Below are 22,440 nucleotides of genomic sequence, written 5' to 3' on the forward strand. Positions count from 1 at the left end.
GAGCAGCTCCCCTGGGGGGCCGGGCTGAGAGAGTTGGGGGGGTTCAGCCTGGAGAAGAGAAGGCTCCGGGGAGACATTCGAGTGGCCTCCCAGGGCTTAAAGGGGGGACAGGAAAGGTGGGGAGGGACTCTGGATCAGGAGGGTGGGGATAGGATGAGGTGTGACGGGTTTAAAACAAAAGAGGGTAGATTTAGATTAGATCTAAGGAAGAAATTCTTCCCTGTGCAGGTGGTGAGGTGCTGGCCCAAGGTGCCCAGAGAAGCTGTGGCTGCCCCCTCCCTGGAAGGATTCAAGGCCAGGTTGGACGGGGCTGGGAGCACCCTGGGCTCGGGGAAGGTGTCCCTGCCCGTGGCAGAGGGGTGGAACTGGATGATCTTTAAGGTCCCTTCCAACTTGAACCATTCCATGATTCTATGTTAAGACACGTCTCTTGAAATGTTATTTTTAATAGCTTTCTCCTAGGTATTATCATGTGAATAGTATTTTCTGTAGCTGACACCAGTACAACTTGATCAGGATCTGTATAGTTGACAAGAAAGTAACAAAAGCAAACTTGTCAAACCAAACATTTGTTTTCAAAAACTGCTGTAGTTGCAGTATTATTAAGCATAAGCCAGATGGTAGTTACAACGCATTTCCATTACAGTCAGTCAGGAAGGAGAACCTTCTCTAGACATCAGAGCAGAAGGTTGTCACATGCCTATAGTAACATAATATAGCACAAATTCTGCTCACTTCGTGATTACGTGGTGACCTTCTTTAAGGAAGCTTATAAACACTAGGTCTTATAACACCTTTGGAAAAATCTTAAAAGCAGCATTATGTTCTGAGAACTATCTGGAGTAAAAGGACAAAATGTGATTTTACAGTTTTTGTTCAATAGCACACAGAGACCAACTCACCAGGAACTCCAGGAGGCCCTGGACGGCCTGATACACCTTGGATGCCCTTTTCACCAGGTGAACCTTGTGGGCCAAAACCAGGAGGTCCAGGAAGTCCTTTGTCTCCAGGAAGACCTGGTATTCCTGGATCACCCGGAATACCCATTTCTCCTTTGAATGCAACACTGCCCTGGAAAAACGAAGAGCAGGATGGCGAAGTGGAACATGTATTTACTAGCAAAGGATTAAAGTGTTTCATTGCTTCTGTTTTGAAACTCTTTGGCCATTTCCATCCTTCTAGCTCTCAAGGCCATTAGCTGTCTGCATCTTACTAGCATGGTAGAGATAAGGTCTAAACCTGGCTACTTAATTCTTTACACTACATAGGTGAAATGTAGACCAATGGCAGAAAGGACCATCTGACACTACCCAAGAGATGTCCCAGCTTATTTTTAGAGGCATCGACACATTCAGGAAGTACCTGATTGGCATCTACTGTAGAGAATTACTGCATTAGTCTCATTCAGAAAAAAGTGTATTTGCCAGCCTTCTTATCTACACTATGTCAAATGCATCCAGGACTTCCCAAAACATCTGTCCAATCAAAGACCGCATAAAATGGAAACTCACAGGCTCCCCCTTAGGGCCAGGTAGACCTGGCAGTCCATCTCGTCCAGGAGTGCCATCTATGCCAGGAAGACCTGGAGGTCCTGGGAAGCCAGGGTCTCCTTTGTCACCTTTCATTCTTGGAGAAGTCAGGACATCCCCTGGGTCTCCTTTAGGACCAGGTCTCCCAGGAGCACCTGGGGACCCTGGAAATCCCTGAGGGGGAAAGAAAAAATTTAGTTTTTCTTTCACTTCCTCTCTGAGATTGGCACAGTATAAGAATTATGCATTCAAGCTAGTTATGGACAAAAAAAAGAAGTATTAGACAAGAATTCATATGTACTGTGCACAGATCTCTCAAACTCACAAGACAAATGAGACACTATTTTCCCACCAGAACATAACACCACCACTTACTGGTGGTCCTACAAGGCCAGTTAATCCAGGAAGCCCCTTTTCACCTTTTGGTCCAGGAAAACCAGGAGAACCTGAGTAGTACAGAAAAACACAAAACCATAGAAACTGTAAATATCAAGCCTTCTGTTTGCATAAGATAATAGCTAAGTTGTTTTAAAACCAGGCAAGGTTTAGTCTGTTTTTTTTGGAGAGCTTGATTTTATTTGAGCAGAACAAAATTTGCAACTCTAAGTTAAAGCAGTAGTGTCAAAAAATGTCACACTTTTTAAAAGCTCCAGCTCCTCTATCATTTCAGGAATAGCGAGTAGGAGAAGTTAATTTCTCTCTTTCAGTTAAACCTATAGCAGACCATAAACCTTCCATACACAGAATGCTTGCAAGTCTGTCTTTGATAAGAGAAATTTTTTTTGAAAGACTGGATTTTCAGGAAATGGGTGATTGTTTTACATGTACGCATCCAACTTGTTTCTTTCTAACACTCCCCAACAGTGCAAAATAGAACATGCACCAACTATATACTGGAGCTGGCAACTGTGCATCTGAATTTGTACACAATGCACAGGTATATCATTATCATTATACACAGATACTCAGATACAAAAGTGACTTTATGGAATATATTAAGAAAACAGTGATGACTACAGCCTTACCTGGACTACCTGGAGGTCCTGGTGGTCCTCTCTCCCCAGGAGGCCCAGTTATCCCAGTTCCTATGCAATTGAAGCATGTGTCTCCTTGATCACCTAAAAAGATTTGTATTGATAAAGATTGCTGGGGCATCAGATCTCAGAAAACTTTAAAAGAATTCAGCACAACACTAATTGTTTTCTTGCTACTGATCTATAATACCAGGTCCAAAATGACTATTTTATGTAATTATACGGTTGCTTAAATATTAGGCTACCCCCATGAAAGCCAGACTGAAGTTTTTTGGTTGCTAGCAGTCAGACAACCAGTATCAGATATTATTAGAATTTATTTAAATGAATACAAAATAAATTAAAACAATAAAAAAATGCTTTCAATAATAATAAACAAAACTGTGGACATTTGCTCAGCAAGAGTCCTATTCTAAAGCAGGTACTTGGTACCTCAAACTACAGCTCTAAATCACATATATCAAAATTACAAACTTTAATTAAACTTCAAGAGTGCAAAATAAATACTGGGAATGTTTAATTGTTTTCACAATAGGCTAAACTTATTTCATTAAAAAAAAAGAATGGTTTCAAGAAGCTTAGGACTTTGCTTCACATACATGACATTCCTTCACATTTCTGACATTCATCAATGTAGTATTTAAGCACTTCATTTAGGTTAATTAATGAATCCTTACAATCTCTATGAGAAAAAAAGACTTCTGCGTAAAAGGAGTACAAAATTAAGTGAGATGCCCAAGGTCATCTAGGATGTCCATGGTTGAGCTAGGAAAAGGTTCTCACTTACCCATATCAGCATCCTCATTGCAAGGTTGTCTTTTTGGAAACAAGGATACACATTAAAGATGTCTGTCTTTTGTTTACCAAACAAACAAACTCATTGTAGATTGACCAACTCAGATCAGGAATCTTGCGTTTATAATTTCAATGTTGCTTTCCATAAGAACAGGCAAATTTATTCATGAAATAAGTATTAAACTTTTTCACATAGAATTGGCAGCTGCTGTTACAAAGCACTTTGTGTCTATCTACCTGGAAGGTACTCATAAACCTCAAGTTTCATTTTACTTTAATCATGATCCATGCTAGGCCCTAGCATTGGTTGTATCCTCAGCCACTCTGAGATTCCTGTGCATTAGCACTAGATGAAGGACAAATTGCTATGACCAAATCAAACAGCTTTCACAGAAAGAAAAAATATCTGCACTCAGTCCTACTGGGAAGAGACGCTGTTTATCCCTATTTAATACAGGCTTTACATTTTTAAACAAGCTCTAACAAAAAGAGAAAAATCTAGATAGCCATGACACTGTACCTTTTTGGCCTCGCTCCCCTGTAAAGCCTTGTTGTCCTGGAATTCCTGGAGGACCTGGCGGCCCCTGCTCACATAACCCTTCACCTAAGGGGAAGCAGGAGAGGTTTAATGATCAATTTGTGTTAGACTGACAGCATCACTGAACACATGTATTCAGTAAAAAAACGTACTACCTAGTATTTGTGTGGATATTCTAATACACCCATATAATCACAGTCCAAACATTTTGGCAATTCAGACAGAGGACTGCTAATGAAAACCCATGAACGTAATCCAATCTCCAAAGGAAACAATCAGTGATAGTACACAACAGTCATCAGTTCCCCTTCACAACCTCAACTATCTTCCACTACTTCCCACAGCGTACACGCTCTCATCTCTACATTACATTCTGCTGTTCAGCCTCATATCATAAAAGCACGAGTATGAAATATAGGCATTAAATTGCTCCCTGAACCACGCATTCTCCCCTCTCCACTATAGCTTTCCAGTTTTCTTATCCAATCTCCCATTCCCTACTTCCCTCATACCAAAAAGGAGCTAAGAGCCTTCATCCAAAGCGTCCGCTCCATTATAACTTTGTGTGGTCTACACGCTAAAGTATTTATGAAATGAAACTGGAATTCTGTGAAAAATTCTTCCTTTGACTCTCATGGTATCACAACTTTTAGGATGGAATAGTCCCTCCAAGGATTTATTAAATCACATAATGAAAACTAAATTTACTGAAGACACTGTCAAAGTGGTTACCCTCCTGCTTTAAGCACAAATTTTGATGTAACTTTCATTAGTTGGATTAAATAGGATGTAACATAAATTGGAAAAATACTTAGTTTTGTGCATCTGGGCCAAATCTGCTTGGCCCTGGAGGACTGTCATTATCACGTGAGTTAGCACAAACATCCCTCAAATCTGACAGGATTTTTTTCTCTCCAGTCTAGCTGAATCTCACATATAAGTCACAGCAGAGCTCATCTGAGGTAGAAAGAGTCATGATAAAGCCAGACTGCAACTCGCACCACTAAGTTCCCAAATTCCGTAATTGTCCCTAAGGCTAGAGTTCCCCTACAAATGTCCTGAGTTGCAATGGGAGCAACTTGGAGAATATACACAAATAGTTTGAAATTCTTGTGGACTTCAGCTGTTGGTAAACTACATCTTTGGAGGTAGAATTAAATAAGAAAAAGAAAAAAAAAAGCAAGAAAGAGAAAAAAAAAAAAGCATGTGAAAGCTGTTCCAGTCTCTTCTACTTGCTATCTATGTGGTCATCACTTACCAGGAGGAATGGATGGTGCAGGTGGCCCTGGGGGACCTGGTGGTCCTGGAGGTCCTCGTGGCCCATCAAGTCCTGGTTGCCCAGGAATAGAAACACCAGGTAAACCCGGATCTCCCTTCTGTCCTCTCTCACCAGGTAAGCCAGGTGGGCCAGGAGGTCCAACGGTAGTGATCCCTAAGATGGGAATAACTTAGTTCCTTGATAACTGCTACAGATAAGACTGAAAATTTTCAAGTAAGTACTCTGTAACATTTCTTTTATGGAATCAAACATCATGTTGGTGTGCAGTGTTGTGCATATGTGCATTTTGCATTTTCAGAGGTTTTTGTTTGAAAACTTGACCTGAGACTCAACAACTAAGTTTATGAAGAAAAAAAAAAAACACCACAAAACAGGACTAATGAAAGGAAGCATTGATGAAAAAAGGAACATTTACAAACTGTAATATTAGAATTATAACGTTTTCTGTGCATGTAATAAATCAAATACAGGTGTCACTGCTCACACCCACCATAGACTCAGATCAACTCCTCCTTTAGCACTGGTCAATATAAAGCAGAGACTAGGTCTGACAGCCAGGTACTACTGGTACACAATACTTTCTCTGTGTAATGCAATGGATAAGGCATGTTATAGTTAAGTGTTATGAGATAAAATGCCGCTAAGACTATTAAGCTATTATGTGTTTGACATCCTTGATGATTAGCATCCTCTGTTTGGCACACAGGAGCAATGAACATTCAGAATTTCTCATATTATACCCACAAGCTAAGGACCACCCTTCAAGCTCACATGTAGCTCTAAATATTTCTGCCTTCACTTTCTGCTCAGTCCATCTGTGAAAAGGAGTGTGAAAGACTGGGAAGCTAAATATCCCTTCAGATGTTTGCATGTACAACTTATTTTAATGCTTGCATTCCTACCTGGAGAACCTGGCAAGCCAGGTGGGCCTGGCCTACCAGAGAATCCACGCTCCCCTTTGGCTCCTGGAAGTCCTGGCAATCCTTTGCTACCTTTTGGTCCCACTGTTGCATCAATGCCTGGTCTTGAAATGACCTGTAAATGTTTCATGTTCATGTGAAAACAACTTGCCAAGAAAAGTCACTGGAACAGTAAACAGACGTGAGGGAGGAAAAGTTCAACATACTTTAAACCTTATACCAATGGCAGGATGCTTCTCCTGCTCCACTGAATTACCAGGTAAAAGTCCAGTAAAGAGCACTCCTCAATAAGAAGCACTTTTACTGCCAAGGCAACATGATTAGAACAGGTTTCAGTGAAGCTGACTCAGCTTCTGCTGGTTTGAGGTTATATAGTCTAGCCTTGTGTTTGTAACCTAGCAAATCTTAGAGCACAGAATCTATCTTGAAAGAAGGAAACAATTGTTTCTATCAGTGAATATATGAAATCTTTACTGGTTCTGTTATTGTTACACTTGAAGAAAGGACTCAGTCACCAAAGACCTATGATGAAACAACACTGTCAACCAAATGCAGAAAGAAAAGAGAGGATCAGCAACTTACAACTCCAGGAGGACCAGGGGGACCAATGTCACCTTTTTCACCCTACCAATGAAATTAAGAGTACTTTTTATACTGTGTATTAGTACACAAGAAAGTTATCACAAATATTCCACAACACTGTCATAGCATAGGCAATGCAATTACTACTCAGCCAGAACTGACCTCAGTGATGGCAGATTTTCAAGCTACTGTAGCAGTGACAAAAAATCATGGCATACCTTTTCACCCTCTCTTCCTGGAGCACCATCTATTCCAGGCCCACCAGGTAAGCCCTTCAAGAAAAGAGAAAGATATTCACACTCAGATCTCCTCCATATCAGAAGAAAAGTTTAAGAAGTCAGCTTAGATTAAAAATGTATGAGTTACTCACATCCCTACCAGGCTGACCAGGTTCTCCATCTTTGCCAGGCTTTCCCTTCAAAGACATAAACACGCATTGAAATAAAATGCTTCAGTGGTAAAGAATTCTTATGGAAACTGTGTTACCTATTTCCCATTTTTCAATAAACCAAACTTTCTCTAGAAAGCAGTCCTTGTGACAAATATGTCAAAGACATCAACCAAGTATAATCAATGGAGTTATCTAAACTGAGGCTTTCATTTGGAAAACCAGAGCACAAAAACACGACAAGTCTCAATGTTGTGCAAATACAGCACAAAATAATCTCCAGTTAACTACTGTTGATACACTGGGTTTAATAACTCCCTTTATTCTAACATTAGAGAAATCCTTTATTTGGAGAACAGATTCTAACTCCCTAAATACTAGAACATTATACTTAATTAGGAAATTACTATAATGTGACCAGTGAAGTAAAATACAAACACTTTTGTGTTTGAATTTTAACTCTCCTATAAACCAAATGAAATTTTCTGAAGAATAGTATCAACAAAAATATAAAGTGCAATTCTGCTCAAAGAAGTGACTTCTAAATGCCACATATTCTCGCCGAACAGATTTGCCACTGCTGCAATAAAAGTAGTGAAAGCTCCACTTTATTCCAGACCATTCACTGAGCAAGACAAATAGAATTCTATCATTAGTATTAGAGAAGCAGTTATGTATGGGTGACACCTGCTGGAACATAACTACAAGAGGTGATTAAGTTTCACCACAGTGCCAAGATCAACTTCCAATCATCGAGAAGTTGGTAAGATTGACAGATACAGTGTATTAGAGTATAATGTGATTTGTGAAGTCTTTATTATTAGTGATGAGTTCAGATTCTCAAAATTAGGTTTTAAGATTTCCTGTGAATTTGCAGAACTCCCTGTTTGACTACATATACTGACATTTTTACGAGTTTATCTGAAATGGGTTTGAGCCACACAGAATCATATGTAGCCCTAAAAGGCAGCTTGAGAGTAACTTAATAGCAAAACTGCAATACAAGTATGCAATATGACCAAATGCACAGTAATAAAAACAAACAAAAATGTTGGTAAACAAGCTTTTGGCAAAAGGCATCTGTCATATCCTCTCAGGACTTCTATCTTTTCAGATCTTTGTAAATTTATGTGGTTCCCATTTACTTTTGCAGGGAGAAGCAACTTGGAAAATACAATCCAAAAACCACTCAAAATATGAGAATTTTGGCTTTGTAAAGCTGCCTCTTTTGTTATGCTCCTTAAAGGCAGAAAATCAAAGCCCTCCTATAAATCCCAGCAATTAAGAAGGATTTGATCTAGAATACCAAATGTTTGTTTCCATTCTATTTATTTCCTCGGGAAGTTGGAAAACCTATTACCAACATGTTTCTAAACAGTGTTTATATATTGTCCAATTAACCTGAGAAAGGCATGTGCCTTGGTTTTCAAAGGGACCAAATATGTTGATGAAATCATGGGTTCAGTAGCTGTGAAAGTGAAAATACAGAATGCTTTGAGCTGGTAGCAGCTTGTCTTCTCTTTGCTGGCTTAGCCCATGTTTTTTTCATCCTTTTTCATAGCACTTCTATGATCTTCCTGAGATTTCCTGAGCTGTGATATCCAAATAAATTTAAATTACAGGATGGATTTGAGTCTAGACAGGAACAAATTGACTCACACTATCCCTAGATGCAGTCATCTTGACTAGCCCCCTCCCCAGAGAGCACATAAACTGAAGTAGTCTCTTGGGAAGTGACAAATGGACTTTTGGTGTTAATGCATTGTTTAGAGACTTGATTTTCTGATGCAACTCACAAGTAAACCCACTGAGAATGAGTTTACATAGACCAGCTTAAATATATCTCATGCTGCTTGGCAACCCAGTACATAGCAAAGTGAATGAAGACTCTAAAAGGAAACAGAAAACTGCTGCTTCAGTCAAGCAGTCCTACAACTTTGAAGGTTTCCACATGTAACCAGATAACATCATTCAAATTATTTTCTCCTGCTCCAAAACTAAGATCTACATGTAGATAATTCTATCAGAAAGCACCGAGAGATCCATAGCTAGAAGCACTTACTTGAACCAGATGTGTCTACTAGCTTTCCAGGTTATGGAAAAAAAAAAAAAGGAAGTCTCTTACCCAGAGGCTGATGGCCCCACCTGAATTCAACATTTGCTTAATTCTCAAAGATAACACTGATTGGAAAGATAAATGTTTGGTTAAACAGACTACTTACTCTTTTGCCTGGTTCTCCTTGCTCACCTTTTTCACCTTTTACGCCACCGGGAAGACCCTGGACACACAAACATCATCTTACACTGAGCCCACAAGCCAGAGTAGAATGAATTTACAGTTCTGATATGGATACAACAGAAAAGAACTAAAAGAGGACTACTCACAGGAGGGCCTTGTGGCCCAGGAAGACCTGGTGGGCCTGGATCACCTGGAATACCCTGTCAAGCATGGGCAAAGAAAAAGAGGATTAAAGTTTCCATCACTCCCTAGTAGTTCAGTTGATTTTTTTTTTTTTTTTTTAAAGTACAATTTTTTTTTGCTGTTATTTAGATTTCCAAGTACTACAAAAAGTAAAGGATCATATTTATTCTTTCTTTGTGTAGAACTTCAAGTGCATCTATAAATTTTATTAAACGCTCATCCTGTTTATTTAGATGATTCACTCCACTAAGAGACAACTGCCTCCTGCGTGCACTGCAGCAGCTGGTTTGGTGGCCTGCAGCTGCTATACAAAAATAAAAAGAAGAAAGAAAAAAAAATGGAAAGAAATAAAGAACAAATGCCAGATCCTGCTGAAATTATGGGAGCAACACTCATTAGATTGCTGGTAATTGCTGAAGTTGTGAGGCCATCAGGATCAATAACATCCTGGTCAAGTGTCACAAGATCACTGTGTTAAAAATTCAGGGTTTGTATTTTGTCTTACACACCTTTCTACAAGTTCTTAAATTTCCTCACCATTAACCTAAATAAAAGCTACAGGCTACTGAATCCACAAAAGGTTTCTATGCAGAGTTTCTGTTATTTTCTTTGAGGCCTACAAGCCCATCTATACACTTGATTTTTCAGTCAGAGATCACAGATGGAGGTACACACCAGAACTTTGTGAGCATTTCACAAAAAAACAATTGTAATGTTGAAATTTTTTACTGATTGGGTACTACCAAGCATAATAAAAACAAATTTTTAAACTTTGAAATCATTGTTAATGTTGGTCAAAGGCAATGCACTCAGACAGTGTTTGTAAGTCTTAGTACTTCAAAAGGAATGTAGTTAAAATGCTTTTATTTTGTACATTTATATAACTTAATGCCAGTATAATTAGTCCTTCAGAAATCCCCGATGACAGAGGCAAATTACTCTGATCCTAATAAAGTCAGATGAATTTTTGCTTCAGCTACAGTGTGGTCAAAATGTCACCTTGTTTTTTCTTAGAACTATAAAGACACACATGCTGCTCTTTACCTTCTGTCTTACAATCCAGTAAAGCAGAGACAAAGCCAGAGACTGAGACTGTTTTAGGATGATTGTGCATTGCAAACGTACATCAGTGGATAGCTCTAGGTAATGCCTTAATGGTGCCTAATTTTTCTGAAAGGAAGGGTAACAAATGGTTTGGATCAAGATGAAGGGCAGAATTGTCCTGTACCCTACTGAAATAAAATACTGGTGCAGACCAAAGCTCTCTCCTCTGACACATATCCCAAGATGAAAAGGTAGAAAAGAAGAAACTGATGCAATACAGATGGAGGAAACTAATAGTTTATAGGCTCAGTTACCACAGTGACATTTATAAAATAACCAGAGCATAAAGATGATCGCTCACCACTCTTGCCTCAAAATATCTACCTCAACGCTTCTATTACTTAGGGTGGTATTTGAGAATACCATGGAGACTTCAAAGAAAACATGAAATCCAGGCACCCATGATCCTGCTGGTGCTGCCCAGGCTGTCTATGACTGGCACCCAGAATCAAATAGTACTGTGAAATTTTCCCCAGTGAAGAAAGGAAACAAATGTAGTAACTTTAAAAATTGCAACTCTCCCAGTGACTTTTTGGCATTTATGGGTGGGGAAGGATCCATACAAATAAAACCAACAGTTCAAGCTTACTGTTACAATATGTCTTGATATTTACTTTTGAGAGGCCAGAAAGAAGGAAAGCACTTTATTCAGACCACAAGGAAGAAAGATCTTGAGGCATCAATAATGTCAAAAAAAAAAAAAAAGGAGAAAAGAAGAAAAAGAAAGAAAGAAGAAAAGGAATTGAATTAACATTTTTGAAAGACTTTCACAATGGGTGACTTAGCTGGTTATTTAATGGGAATCTGAATCCCCAAACAGCTTTGAAAACTGCAGTCTGGGTGTTCCAAGGAATAAGAATATTTTAACTGCTTCTACTGTTACTGTGAACTTTCTTTAAGACAGTTTCTTAAGAATAGTTATTTTACTAAGGGAAGTAACTGAACTAATGTGACTGGCATGCTTTCTATTAAAGGAAAAGTACCCTGGCCTGAAATATTCAGTACTTTGAGAAAAATAATAGAACCTCTGCAGTAAGCAGGATGTGAGTATGTATGAGCCAAACCAATAGAGGCTGCAGCTTGACCACATGCTCATTGCAGATGCATATAGTTTCCCACTCACCTGATCTCCTTTCTGAAACTCAATGTCATTTGGTCTCTTCTGTTCTCCAATTTGTCCTGGTGGCCCTGGAGGTCCCTGAAGACCTTGTTCACCCTAATGTGCAAGAAGACAGCAGTTTGTTACAGTCAGTACAAGACAAAATGTCATGCATAAGTATTTTGAAAGTAATAAGCAAAAATATCATGATCACCTACTCACTTTTTCACCTTTCGGTCCTTGGAAATTCAAACCCATATTACCCTGCAAAAAGTATAACTCATCAGCCCTTAGAAATCACAAATGAACAAAAGGGAAAACAAATGAATGGAAAGCAAAACAAAACAGTCCACCACCACCACCATCAATGAGGGAAAGAAAATACCTTAGGTCCTGGCAGCCCTGGTGGACCAGGAGGTCCCTATTAAAAAAGGAAACAAAAAAAAAAAGTCAGTTCAAAACACCTTATATGCCCCCTTGTGGAAAAAAAATAACAGAACAATGTTGCCCACGTTGACAAAGCACTTTGCCTTCCTCTGAGAGCTCTTCCTCATGCTATTCACCTTCACACATGTGTGAGAAAGCCAAATGAAATTAAACAGTCAGGTATTAAACATTAAGGAAAGAATCATCCTGGTCTAAATAAGCTAAATCTTGTCCCTCAGGTTTCACACAAATAAGGAGCCTGCACAAAGATTCAGCCTGATTTAAAGCAAGAAGAGGTCTGGGAACAGGCTGTTCCAAACGTATCACGTTTAAATGTGCGCAGTAGCAGCTCCAGGGTGAACTGAATGCACGGCTGCTATTATCTTTATACCAAACCTTGACTACCAAGATCTCTGCACTTTACTGACCTGCTTCCGAGCACATGAAACAAAGAAGTAACCAACCCATTTAACACTTCATGGGTGACAGGTTAAAGAAACTTACTGTCAAACCTGGGGGCCCTGGAGGCCCAACTGGACCTGGTATTCCCATGGAGCCGGGTGGGCCCTGTTGAGAAAGTGGAGGAGGCTATCAGAGAGGCACCTTCATAAAAAACCAAACCAAAGCAAACCAGTGAGACCTTTAAGGTCAAAAAACCCCAACAGCTGGCACCCCATACAGGTCAAATCAAAGTAGCTGACCACTGACCTACCAATCTGCCCTTGTGGAAAGGCCTAAAGGAATGTACATCATGTTAGGAGCGTTCTGCTCTCAACCTCAATACATCTCTTTGGCTTGGACAAGGGAATGCTTTTTTTTGTTTGTTTTGAACTACTTTTGTGCTTTCTTTCTCTTCATGCACTGAGAGAGAACAACAAAACACTTTGTGTTTGTGATTCCTCCCAGCCAGAAACAGACAATGGGGAAGCACAGATCAGAGGAACAGAAATGCTAACAGGCTCAGTCTGGTCAGAATAGCCTGGGGCTTGCCTCTCTGTACCAGGAAATGGGAGTCTCTGGCTTCTGTCCAGTCCAGGCTGATAGACTCATTTTCTGCTCTCCTTGTTCTTCCACTAAAGCAATGAATGGCTCAGTGGGGAAGCACAGGGCCTGGAGTCACTAACTGTTTTCACAGAAGACAGCTGGGAGAATAGAAACACTGTTCAGGAGGTGCAACATGAGGAGAACAGCTGAGACATTGCCCTCTCTTCCCACCATCCAAAATAGTGGCTACAGCCCAGAAAGGCAGATGTTCCTTGCTTTACCTCAGGGTGAAGAAGGGAAGGGAAGTCCAGAACTGATATAGAGAATGTCTGGGAACTGAGAACCGGCAGGGGAAACCGAGAAGCAAGTCAGTAACTGTGAGTACTGCTGTCTGCTGGATAACACTTTCCTGACCAGGGGTCCATTCTGGCCTCTGTAGGCCACCCTATTAAAAGCAATATGGAAGCACTTATTTTCCCTCACACCATAAACTAGAGGTACGTTAAATGTGAGCCCTGCTTCTCCACATAAACATATGGGTCCCCTGGCACCAAATGTTCTGATTGGGCTGTAACGAAAATACTTTTCACGTTATCTTTTTGGCAGAATACAACTTAATAGTACTTTACACAACTTACAGGTATGCCTGGAAGTCCTGGAAATCCTGGGTCACCCTTCTGTCCTGGCAGCGAGGATGTAATTACTTCACCTGCTTCACCCTAGAAGAAAAAGAGCTAACTTTAATTAATAGAACATTTTACAATTCTTTACCACCATTCTGACTCTAAAGGACACATCATGTCTCTTAAGACTCTGAGAGGCTCACTTATGCTACACCCTAGCAGTACTCTTTAATATAAGTACTAGATTCTCCAAGAATACCTCTTTTTTTGGAGAGATAAGGAGTCATTAAATGGCTAAACTACCAGGTATTAAAACCTCTCTTTTTATATATACAAATATATCAGTATTGATTTAAATTCAAAAGATTAGGGGATTGAAATACAAATGTTTCACAAAAGAAAGACATTCTAGCTTCACGTGAAAGCACTAGATAGGACACAACAGAAAAAAGGCTCATTCAGCTTTTTCCAATGTCTCACCTCATGAGATTAATGCTAAGTATGCTGTTACAACAGTCATCCTTCATGTTCTATATTGAAGCTAAGTTTCTTACTGATTTCAGGGAAGATTTTTGTTTTAAAAGTATATGTTCTGATCAGTTTGCCTTTTAATATCTTTAGAACAACTGGGAAGAAAAGGAGCTGAGAAGAACAATTCATCTTAATAGTCACATTTTCCCAGCACTAGTGTTACGCTGTCCTCTCAGGAGTTTATTGTAATATTTCTGTGGGTCAAGTTTCCTTTCAGGTGGATATGAACCCAAACTGACATTTTGGCCCATGCTCAACTCGGTCAAGGATACAACAAAAAAAATCCCCTTAAAAAATAAAAGGGGTCCTTAAGGTCCAAAATCAGATTATGAGACTACGTTAGGAGAAAAAGCCATCTAAGTAGTAATCTATACAGTAAAAAGCATGGTTCCAAAAGGCACATAAAATGTTGCACTATTCTCTTCACCAGATACTTTGAGTTGTTCTTGCTTAGTCTCTAGTAGTGTTCTTGAGCATGCACAGGTAGACCACTGGTGTATTTGGGTGTTTGTAGGCATTTTGCTGACTTGATGCCTCACTACACAAACACTGTCCCTCACACTCCCAACAAGCTTCAGAAAACAGTCTGCTACATCTGGAACGACTGACCCAAACTGAGTAAAGCTACTGCAGAATTTCCAGTTAGTTGCACAGGTGTGGCTGAGAAATACTAAGCTTTCTGCAGAATGTCACTCCAGATTCAAGTGGATGCACATGGTTGTGCATAAAAGCAAGCAGGTTACTTATGCCAGATCACACTGCACACCCATATCTGGTTAGTACTTCGACGTGTGCGTACACAACACTTACCTTCATACCTGGCAGACCAGGGGGTCCCTTTGTTTAAAAGGAACAAAAAATAAAAGAAAGATCAATATAAATAAATCATTGGTATATTAGTTGCAAGCCACTGATTAGATCTACACCGTGAGGCAAGAATTAAAGATAGAAATCTTTAAATATGAAACTAGAGAAAATACATTTTTCATACTCTTTAATCAAACGGTAAAGTTAGAGAAGTACTTTCACAGTGAATGTTGAGCATTAAAGGGACTACATTTCCATTTTCTAGCAATTTGTGTCTTTATCGCCTCCTATTATCCAACCTGCCTATTACATTTCTTTTTGTTTGTACTTTGGTTCTGACAGTCACTTTGCTGTACAGCCTTGCGTTTTATAATGAAAATACCCTCCACGGTCTCTTTTTTCTGGCCCATAATTCACCAGTAAGACTCTTTAGATGTAGCAGATGACAGTAAGAAGGTCTTACTTCTCTGACACATATGCATGTATTTGTATTTTTCAGCAGGTGGCAAAGCATCTCAGCATGTGAGAAATCAAAGGGCTTTTTATTAGCTTTACCACAGCATGCAGCAGAAAAGCTCACTTCTATTGGACATCTAAAATATTCTGATTAACCATTAAAAAATTCATAGTCTTATTTATTAAAAGAACAACTGCAAAAAGAGGCTGATATTTATCTTATCTTTCACAGATCTACGTAGAAGTCTTTTAGTGGATTACAGGTAGCTGATACAGAAATCTTCTACTTACAGGAGGCCCTTGTAAACCAGGAAAACCTGGACTGCCTGGGAATCCACGTTCTCCCTTAGGGATGAAGAAAATTATTAGCCAAAACCAAATCAAAACATAATAAAAACGGATAAACAAATTTTAACTGAAAAGTCCAGTTTCATCGCTAGCTTATGACTCCAAAGTAGAAAACTGTATTGCAACAAGCTATAGGATAAACAGTTTGTTATATCACACAGTTGATTGAAACAGAACTTTGCACATTCAGATATGTCCACATACTTCCGGGCGAAGGACTATACTACAGAGATGGAAAACACACATAGTGCTACAGAAGATCAACTTCTCTTATAGAAAGATCATAATGTGAAGGTAAGTAACATGTGAGAATGAAAGTGACTCCTTGCAACAAGAATACTAAATCAGTATTTTCAAGGCAATATTATTAAAAATTAATAATTAAGAAGATCCACTGTTAGGTAATGAGTTTTCCTTGGTAACAAGAGTCTACTACAACGATGAGATGTACATGATCTAATTATCGGACACTCCTCTCAGTTGTTAGCTATAGAATTAAGGATTAGAACAAAGAATTTAAGTACATCGGCTGCAGAGTATAAATATTGTGTCTTGGTGCTGGCAACTTCTGGCAAAACATGTGCTTGAAGTACCAGACCATGACCCCTTTTCTCAGATGTGTGTGTAAGTCTGAATTATCTTAGAATTACCTGAGCAACTCAGTAACAGCAAATACTGCTGCACATAAACTAAACCTATTGGCTACTGCCAGAAGAACAAGAGCTCTTTATCATCTTATTGTTGCATTGTTAAGAATTTTAAAGGGGTTCCACCTTTGTTCCATTGCATCCTGGGATACCCTGAGGTCCTGGTGGCCCATCTTGTCCTGGTAATCCCTTTAAAGTGGAAAAGAAGAAAGAAGAGTTAGCTTGTAGGATGCTCTTCTGGGCCTGAAAGACACAAGGGAACAGATTTGTATTTATACAGCCCATTCCTACTCACAGGAAGTCCTGGTGTTCCTGGAAATCCTGGCAGCCCTGGTGGTCCCTAGAAGGAAATGAACCACATATGTTTTAAACAGTATGGTACAAATGGATGTACAAAAGGATCCACCAATATTTTACTAAATGTAACCTATTTGTGCATATGTAAAGAAAACCAGAAACATCTGAAATACCTGTAAAAAAAAGAATACTATGCTGGACAGCCATCAAGGTTCTTACCCTTCTTACAGGAAAATATCCATCAAAATATAGAGAAGACAATGCAGAACAACTAACATAATAGTGTGTAGATATATAGAGAAAATAAGTCACTCATGGTGTGAAAAATGGATGTGTCCCAGTGAGGTCAGAGATGCATCACCTGTCACCAGCTCAGGAATCTGACAAAAAGAAAAAGCAAAGGCACAAAGCCTAAAGGATTTCCAGACACATCAACCTCTCTCATATTGACCCTACATATACTCTGTCTACTTCAGAATAAATTGAAGCAAAGTTACTGACACTTGTTTAGGTCCTGTATAGCAAAACGGATCAAATAAGTACTGGGGCTACTCTCCCTAATGAGTTTAGGAAAGTAATACAAGCAGTACATAAGATTGTATTACTTATGCAATCTTATATTGCTTATAAAAAGTAATGCAAGCTCTTCTAACCGGTAGATAAATTACTCTTCAGGTTTAAGTTAATATTTTCCCCTCATAAATCACCGCTTCTGTGAGGACCCACTCAATGCCTGGCAATCTTTATCCTTAATTCCAATATATCACCCTAAAAGTGCACCAATACTTACTCTGATTCCTTTGGGTCCAATAGGCCCTGGAAGTCCATCATCGCCCTAAAAAACAAACCAACAAACCAACAAACAAAAAAATCCACACAAGTTCTCAATCTGCCTATCAAATTAAACTGCAAGCATGACAAAATTTCTTCTACATGTTTATTGTAAGTGGACTAAAAGTTATGCTAGTTGTCATTTCCTGAGTAAAAGGGTTCAAAATAATTTTATTTTGGGCATCGGACTTTGAATTGAAAAGTAGTTGTTACAGCTGATAAACCATGACTTACAGGAAATGTTTGTAAAAAAAAAAAAAAAAATCAAAGCTATTTAAGATTGCTTATAAGCAGGTATCTGTCATGAACTTTCATCAAATATCCTACAGTGACCTCTTGTGGGTAAAACATGATATACAAGATTGAATGTGAATGACACTGTACCATTATTTTGTGTTATAAGAATGCAGAACTTTGTATCAAAATATAATGAAAGTTTCTAGTCCAAGACCGCTCTGTTGTTTCACACTTGCTCTATCTAATTATTTTTTCCTTTAAGTGCAGACTTTCATTTTTTAATTATCACCTACCTATTTTTTTTTTTTTGCTTCTTTTTGATGTACTTCTGTTAGTTTATACTATAAGCATTTGCAAGGGCAATGGCAGATCTTGGATCATCTTGTGTATATTAAACATAAATGCATTCAGAGGAAGGCTTTTCGACATTTTAATGCTATATTTCACCATCTGAGGGTAATGATCTAATTCAATAGCAAATAAAAATAAACTGAAACCCTCCAGGGAAAGCAAGGAGCACACCTCAGTCATCTGTGCATAGGTTCAGGGAGGCCTTCATTTGCATTGCTCTACCCAAGGCCAGCCCAGGAATGCCACCAGGTGCAAACAGCAACCTACCTTTGTGGCAGGACCCCTCCAGGCAACTGACAGCCAAACACCACTCTTATCAGTAAACTACAGCCATGGAGTGCCTTATTGCAGGGACTAATAAAACTACATTACAGCACCTTGCCAAACCTGTTCTTTGACCTTAATCTGCAGCACCTAGTGAAAGGATACAAGCACACATGTAGTGTTTGCAAGTATGCGTGTAGGTGAAGAATAGGAAACTTAGAGCAATCTTTTTCCTCTAGTTGACTATTCAAACCAACCAAACAAAAAACCTATGTCATATCCCAACATCTGAAGATTCTGACTATTAAGTCAATAATAATCAGGAGTTCTAGAATGCTTTAGGATCAGCACTACAAGCAAGCTAAGACTACCTAGCATTTTCATGCTATTCAAGTGAACTGGGACTTACCTTGGAGCCTCTTGGACCAGGTGGTCCTTCTGGTCCTGGAAATCCAGGCAAACCTGGCTGTCCTTCCAAGCCTGGAAATCCCCTTTCACCCTACAAAAAGAAGAGGTGATCATGGAGGTGTAACATGACAAAAGCACAAGTTACGATAGAAAAACTCTGAAAACACATTATCTTTCCGGTTTTCTGTAGGAAGGCATCATATAGAAAACCAAACAAATGCTGTGATTAAACATCTCACCTGCTTAGATACAGAAATTCCTGAACATACACATACATTGGCTTTAATTGCACCACTTAAACAGGTTTCATAGAATGTTTATCCAGTATTTAAGTCACCTATTTACAAAAAATAATTCAGACATCTGTTTCTCCTGTGCTACTTAAATACATAGAACTCTCTCCCCTGCCTATAAAAACATAGCTTTATTAGTTACTAAGTCTCTCCTGAAAGAAAACTCACCTCTGCTGCAATACCTATAAAAACCCTCAGAAGGACATAGGTTGCTGCTATACCACAACTGTTTATTATTTCACAGGTGCAAGATATGCAAGATTGTCATTTGTAATATAAAAGCAACTGAGATCCTGGTCATGTTCTGTAGGCTAAGCATTATGCAAATACAGAACATAACCAGGGTTCCAGCCCAAAGCGTTTAAAATTTAAATCAAGTGAGAAAAACACAAGACAGCAAGGAAATAAGGTTTCTTTTTCACCTGTCACCTTCTGCTAAGATCATAAGCTCTCAAGCAGCAACCATATTTTGCTAAATACTTAAGCAATGATTAGCCATGATAGCCCATCAGCGGTGTAACAAATACCATACACCATCATAAGCCGCACTCTAACTTGTTAGCGTAAGTTAACCACATCACTTAGCTGCAGTTTCAGAAGATGCATAGCTGCAAATTCACAAAATATTTACTTTTACTCCTTGTATGTCATAGAATCACAAAAATCAGTAAATATTATATTTGAATCAGTACAGAAAAGTCAGGAAATACCAGAATTAATACACCTTTCTGTGCCTACATATATTACTGTACGCTTTTCAACTGCAGAAACAGATATTTCCTGTTACATCAGCCAGTATCTATAACTGCTTATGAAACAGACAGCTGTTCAGCATTATTCCTTATTACTCTACAATTAGGCTTGGTTTGCTTGGTAGGTTTGGTTCCTACCTGCTGAAAACCTTCTGTTTATTCACCATTTACCAATTATTTTTTCACAATAACTACAGGAACTGCCGAAGAAATGTTTCATCCTAACAAGCACCTTATTCACTAAGTGAGAACTGTGCAGGCTTTTGCACATTCTCTTTGAACCAATTCAGCCTAAACTTTTATTTTCTTGTACTGCCTCAGCAAGAATGGGAGTAGTAGCTCCCACACCTATCATCTGGCAGTCTACTGGCTGTGGCACTCTCTGGGAACTTGAAAGGTCCTGCCTAGCTCTCCTCGGGTGAAAGAACCGAACCAGCAATTGCACACCTTCAAGAAGACAGCAGCAAACTGAAGACTGGAGATTGCAAGCAGACAGAAGCATCTAACTGCAGCCTTGAGCACAATATGCAAAAGGCAGTATTAAGGCTTTGCTCATCTCCCCTTTATTTTCCATAAGCAGCTGCCTATGCTGAACATGACAGCATTGTTAAGTGTCATTCTTAAATCCTAATTTTCTCACTGTACTGCTTAGGTCGGTGCTCTGTATTCCACTGTGGGAGGCAGGAACTCGGAAGTTGCATTCAAAACATTTACAAGATGCTGAGATCTCACACGAATTTTCTGAGAAAGTAACAGGGCCTCTCTTCCTGCTTTCTCTTCCAGTGCTTGTTATACTAATTCCCTGGAAAAACAAGAGGAAAACCTTTTGGATGAGAGATTAAAGGTTGTGTGCAAGCAAGAGCTGCAACCTTCCAGGGAAACAACTATGCTGTACTTAGTCCTACCTCTACAGTGAGACTCAGAGGGATTCCTTGGAAAGGAATAGACAGCTCATTAACTGGTCTGCTAAAGTTGGTTTCCTATTAATTAAAATGTAAACATACTCCTCTGCTACTGTAGGTCACATATTGCTCTCTTATACAGGATAGACATCTTTTCTCCCCTGTGGAAATGCTGAAATTGCATCATAAATTGAAGCTAGCTTAGGTTTGACAGTCAGGGCCCAGATTGTCTTTTGGCACACAAAGTGCCAGGCTGTACTTTCACACAGAGCTATACAGCTGGCACGCTACCTCATCTGAAAAGCAAGACTGTGGAGGAGTGTTACTATCCCAGGCCAGAACATGAAAGGGTTAGTGTGTCCCTGAAGGAGACAGAATGAGGAATTTGGGAGTGCCAGATAAGGAAAACATTAGACAGAACCAGACTTTAGAGCAAGCTCTGGCAAGAACTGTGTGTGCACACAAAGGAAACACAGTTGTGTACAAAAGGCATGTCAGATGTGTCAGGTGCTAGCTAGGCTGCACAATGCCTAAATCTCAACTTGGTCACACTTCATATTTTTGTTAGAGAAAGTAACATCTGCAAATGGTAGTTAGAACAGACTTTTAGCAGAGGATTGGCCCTGTGTGTCATCTGAGGCTGAAGAACTGTTCTCTAAAATGCAACTACTCCGAAGTCTCCACTCTAAGCAGTCACAGAACTGGGAAGCCAAAGCCTTTAAAGTGAAGCCAATTAGCTATGCAAGATGAATACAGGAGACAACAGATGATGCTAGTAAACTGCACTACTGAAACTATGAAATGAGTATTTTCCAAGCCCACTTTGAAAGCAAGCAACAAAGAGAGCCTTGCATGAGGAAACTGTTGCAAAGTCAACTCCTGTGGAGTTTACCAGCAAATTGCCCCCACATGTGAACAGATGACTTGAAGGACTATGCTCAGGGATCCCACTAGACACTTCCCAAGGGAACTGTATCACTAGTTACAGAAGAAAGATACCATCATTACTTTTGATGAAAAAATTGGTTGGAGAAAGGAATGTGGGCAAGTTGGGTAGGGGGGAGAAACCAAGCTGATTCAGCTCTCTGGGATACAGATGATGTTGGGGGAACTTTTTAAATTGTTTTCTACTTCAATTGTGTATAGACAGATTCCATAAGTGAGAAGTTTTCAAACATTGCTTCTGCCTCCAGACTTCTCCTATTGCACACCTTGCATATAGCATACTGTTTTCATGAAGATTTGGATGCTACAAATTTTCCAGAAAAACTGCCTACTGCCTTGCAAGAACATACTGGAACTGAGTAGACATTTAAGGAGTTTTCCCAAAAAAGGACATTATATCTTTGGGAATGCAATGAAATTGAAATCCCTGGGTACTGTGCAATGTATTTTCTTATAGATGCAAAAACTGACAGTCACAAATGAGTTTCACTTGCTCAGGAAGAACCGAGGAAGTTTTCTACTTTTTGTTTCACAGTAGAAGCTATTAAAGAGAAACATAAATAGAAAAGGTTTAGGTCAACTCTGATCTCAACTTCCAGTCCTGGAAGTACAGGATTGTTTCCATAGCAGAATAAAGATGAATCAGCT

General features: G+C 39.3%; 1 protein-coding gene across 4 annotated transcripts in view; it reads right to left on the bottom strand.

Moving 5' to 3' along the window:
* COL4A5 (collagen type IV alpha 5 chain) overlaps positions 1–22,440 on the bottom strand; it is an 86,909-nt gene that overhangs the window by 32,576 nt on the left and 31,893 nt on the right. For all 4 annotated transcript variants that reach the window (XM_042807080.1, XM_042807082.1, XM_042807083.1 and 1 more), the window contains exons 3-25: positions 18,902–18,991; positions 17,600–17,644; positions 16,808–16,852; positions 16,639–16,701; positions 15,809–15,862; positions 15,065–15,091; positions 13,739–13,819; positions 12,621–12,683; positions 12,076–12,111; positions 11,913–11,954; positions 11,715–11,807; positions 9,451–9,504; positions 9,288–9,344; positions 7,048–7,092; positions 6,896–6,949; positions 6,678–6,719; positions 6,078–6,210; positions 5,155–5,328; positions 3,879–3,962; positions 2,555–2,647; positions 1,905–1,975; positions 1,512–1,703; positions 903–1,071 (exon numbers count right to left, since the gene is read on the bottom strand). In XM_042807080.1, the coding sequence (XP_042663014.1) occupies positions 903–1,071; positions 1,512–1,703; positions 1,905–1,975; positions 2,555–2,647; positions 3,879–3,962; positions 5,155–5,328; positions 6,078–6,210; positions 6,678–6,719; positions 6,896–6,949; positions 7,048–7,092; positions 9,288–9,344; positions 9,451–9,504; positions 11,715–11,807; positions 11,913–11,954; positions 12,076–12,111; positions 12,621–12,683; positions 13,739–13,819; positions 15,065–15,091; positions 15,809–15,862; positions 16,639–16,701; positions 16,808–16,852; positions 17,600–17,644; positions 18,902–18,991 (1,807 nt within the window). The remainder of the gene's footprint in view (positions 1–902; positions 1,072–1,511; positions 1,704–1,904; positions 1,976–2,554; positions 2,648–3,878; positions 3,963–5,154; positions 5,329–6,077; positions 6,211–6,677; positions 6,720–6,895; positions 6,950–7,047; positions 7,093–9,287; positions 9,345–9,450; positions 9,505–11,714; positions 11,808–11,912; positions 11,955–12,075; positions 12,112–12,620; positions 12,684–13,738; positions 13,820–15,064; positions 15,092–15,808; positions 15,863–16,638; positions 16,702–16,807; positions 16,853–17,599; positions 17,645–18,901; positions 18,992–22,440) is intronic.

Source organism: Tyto alba, unplaced genomic scaffold (genome assembly GCF_018691265.1).
Source record: "Tyto alba isolate M040663 unplaced genomic scaffold, T.alba_DEE_v4.0 Super-Scaffold_5, whole genome shotgun sequence".
Classification (NCBI taxonomy): Eukaryota; Metazoa; Chordata; class Aves; order Strigiformes; family Tytonidae; genus Tyto; species Tyto alba.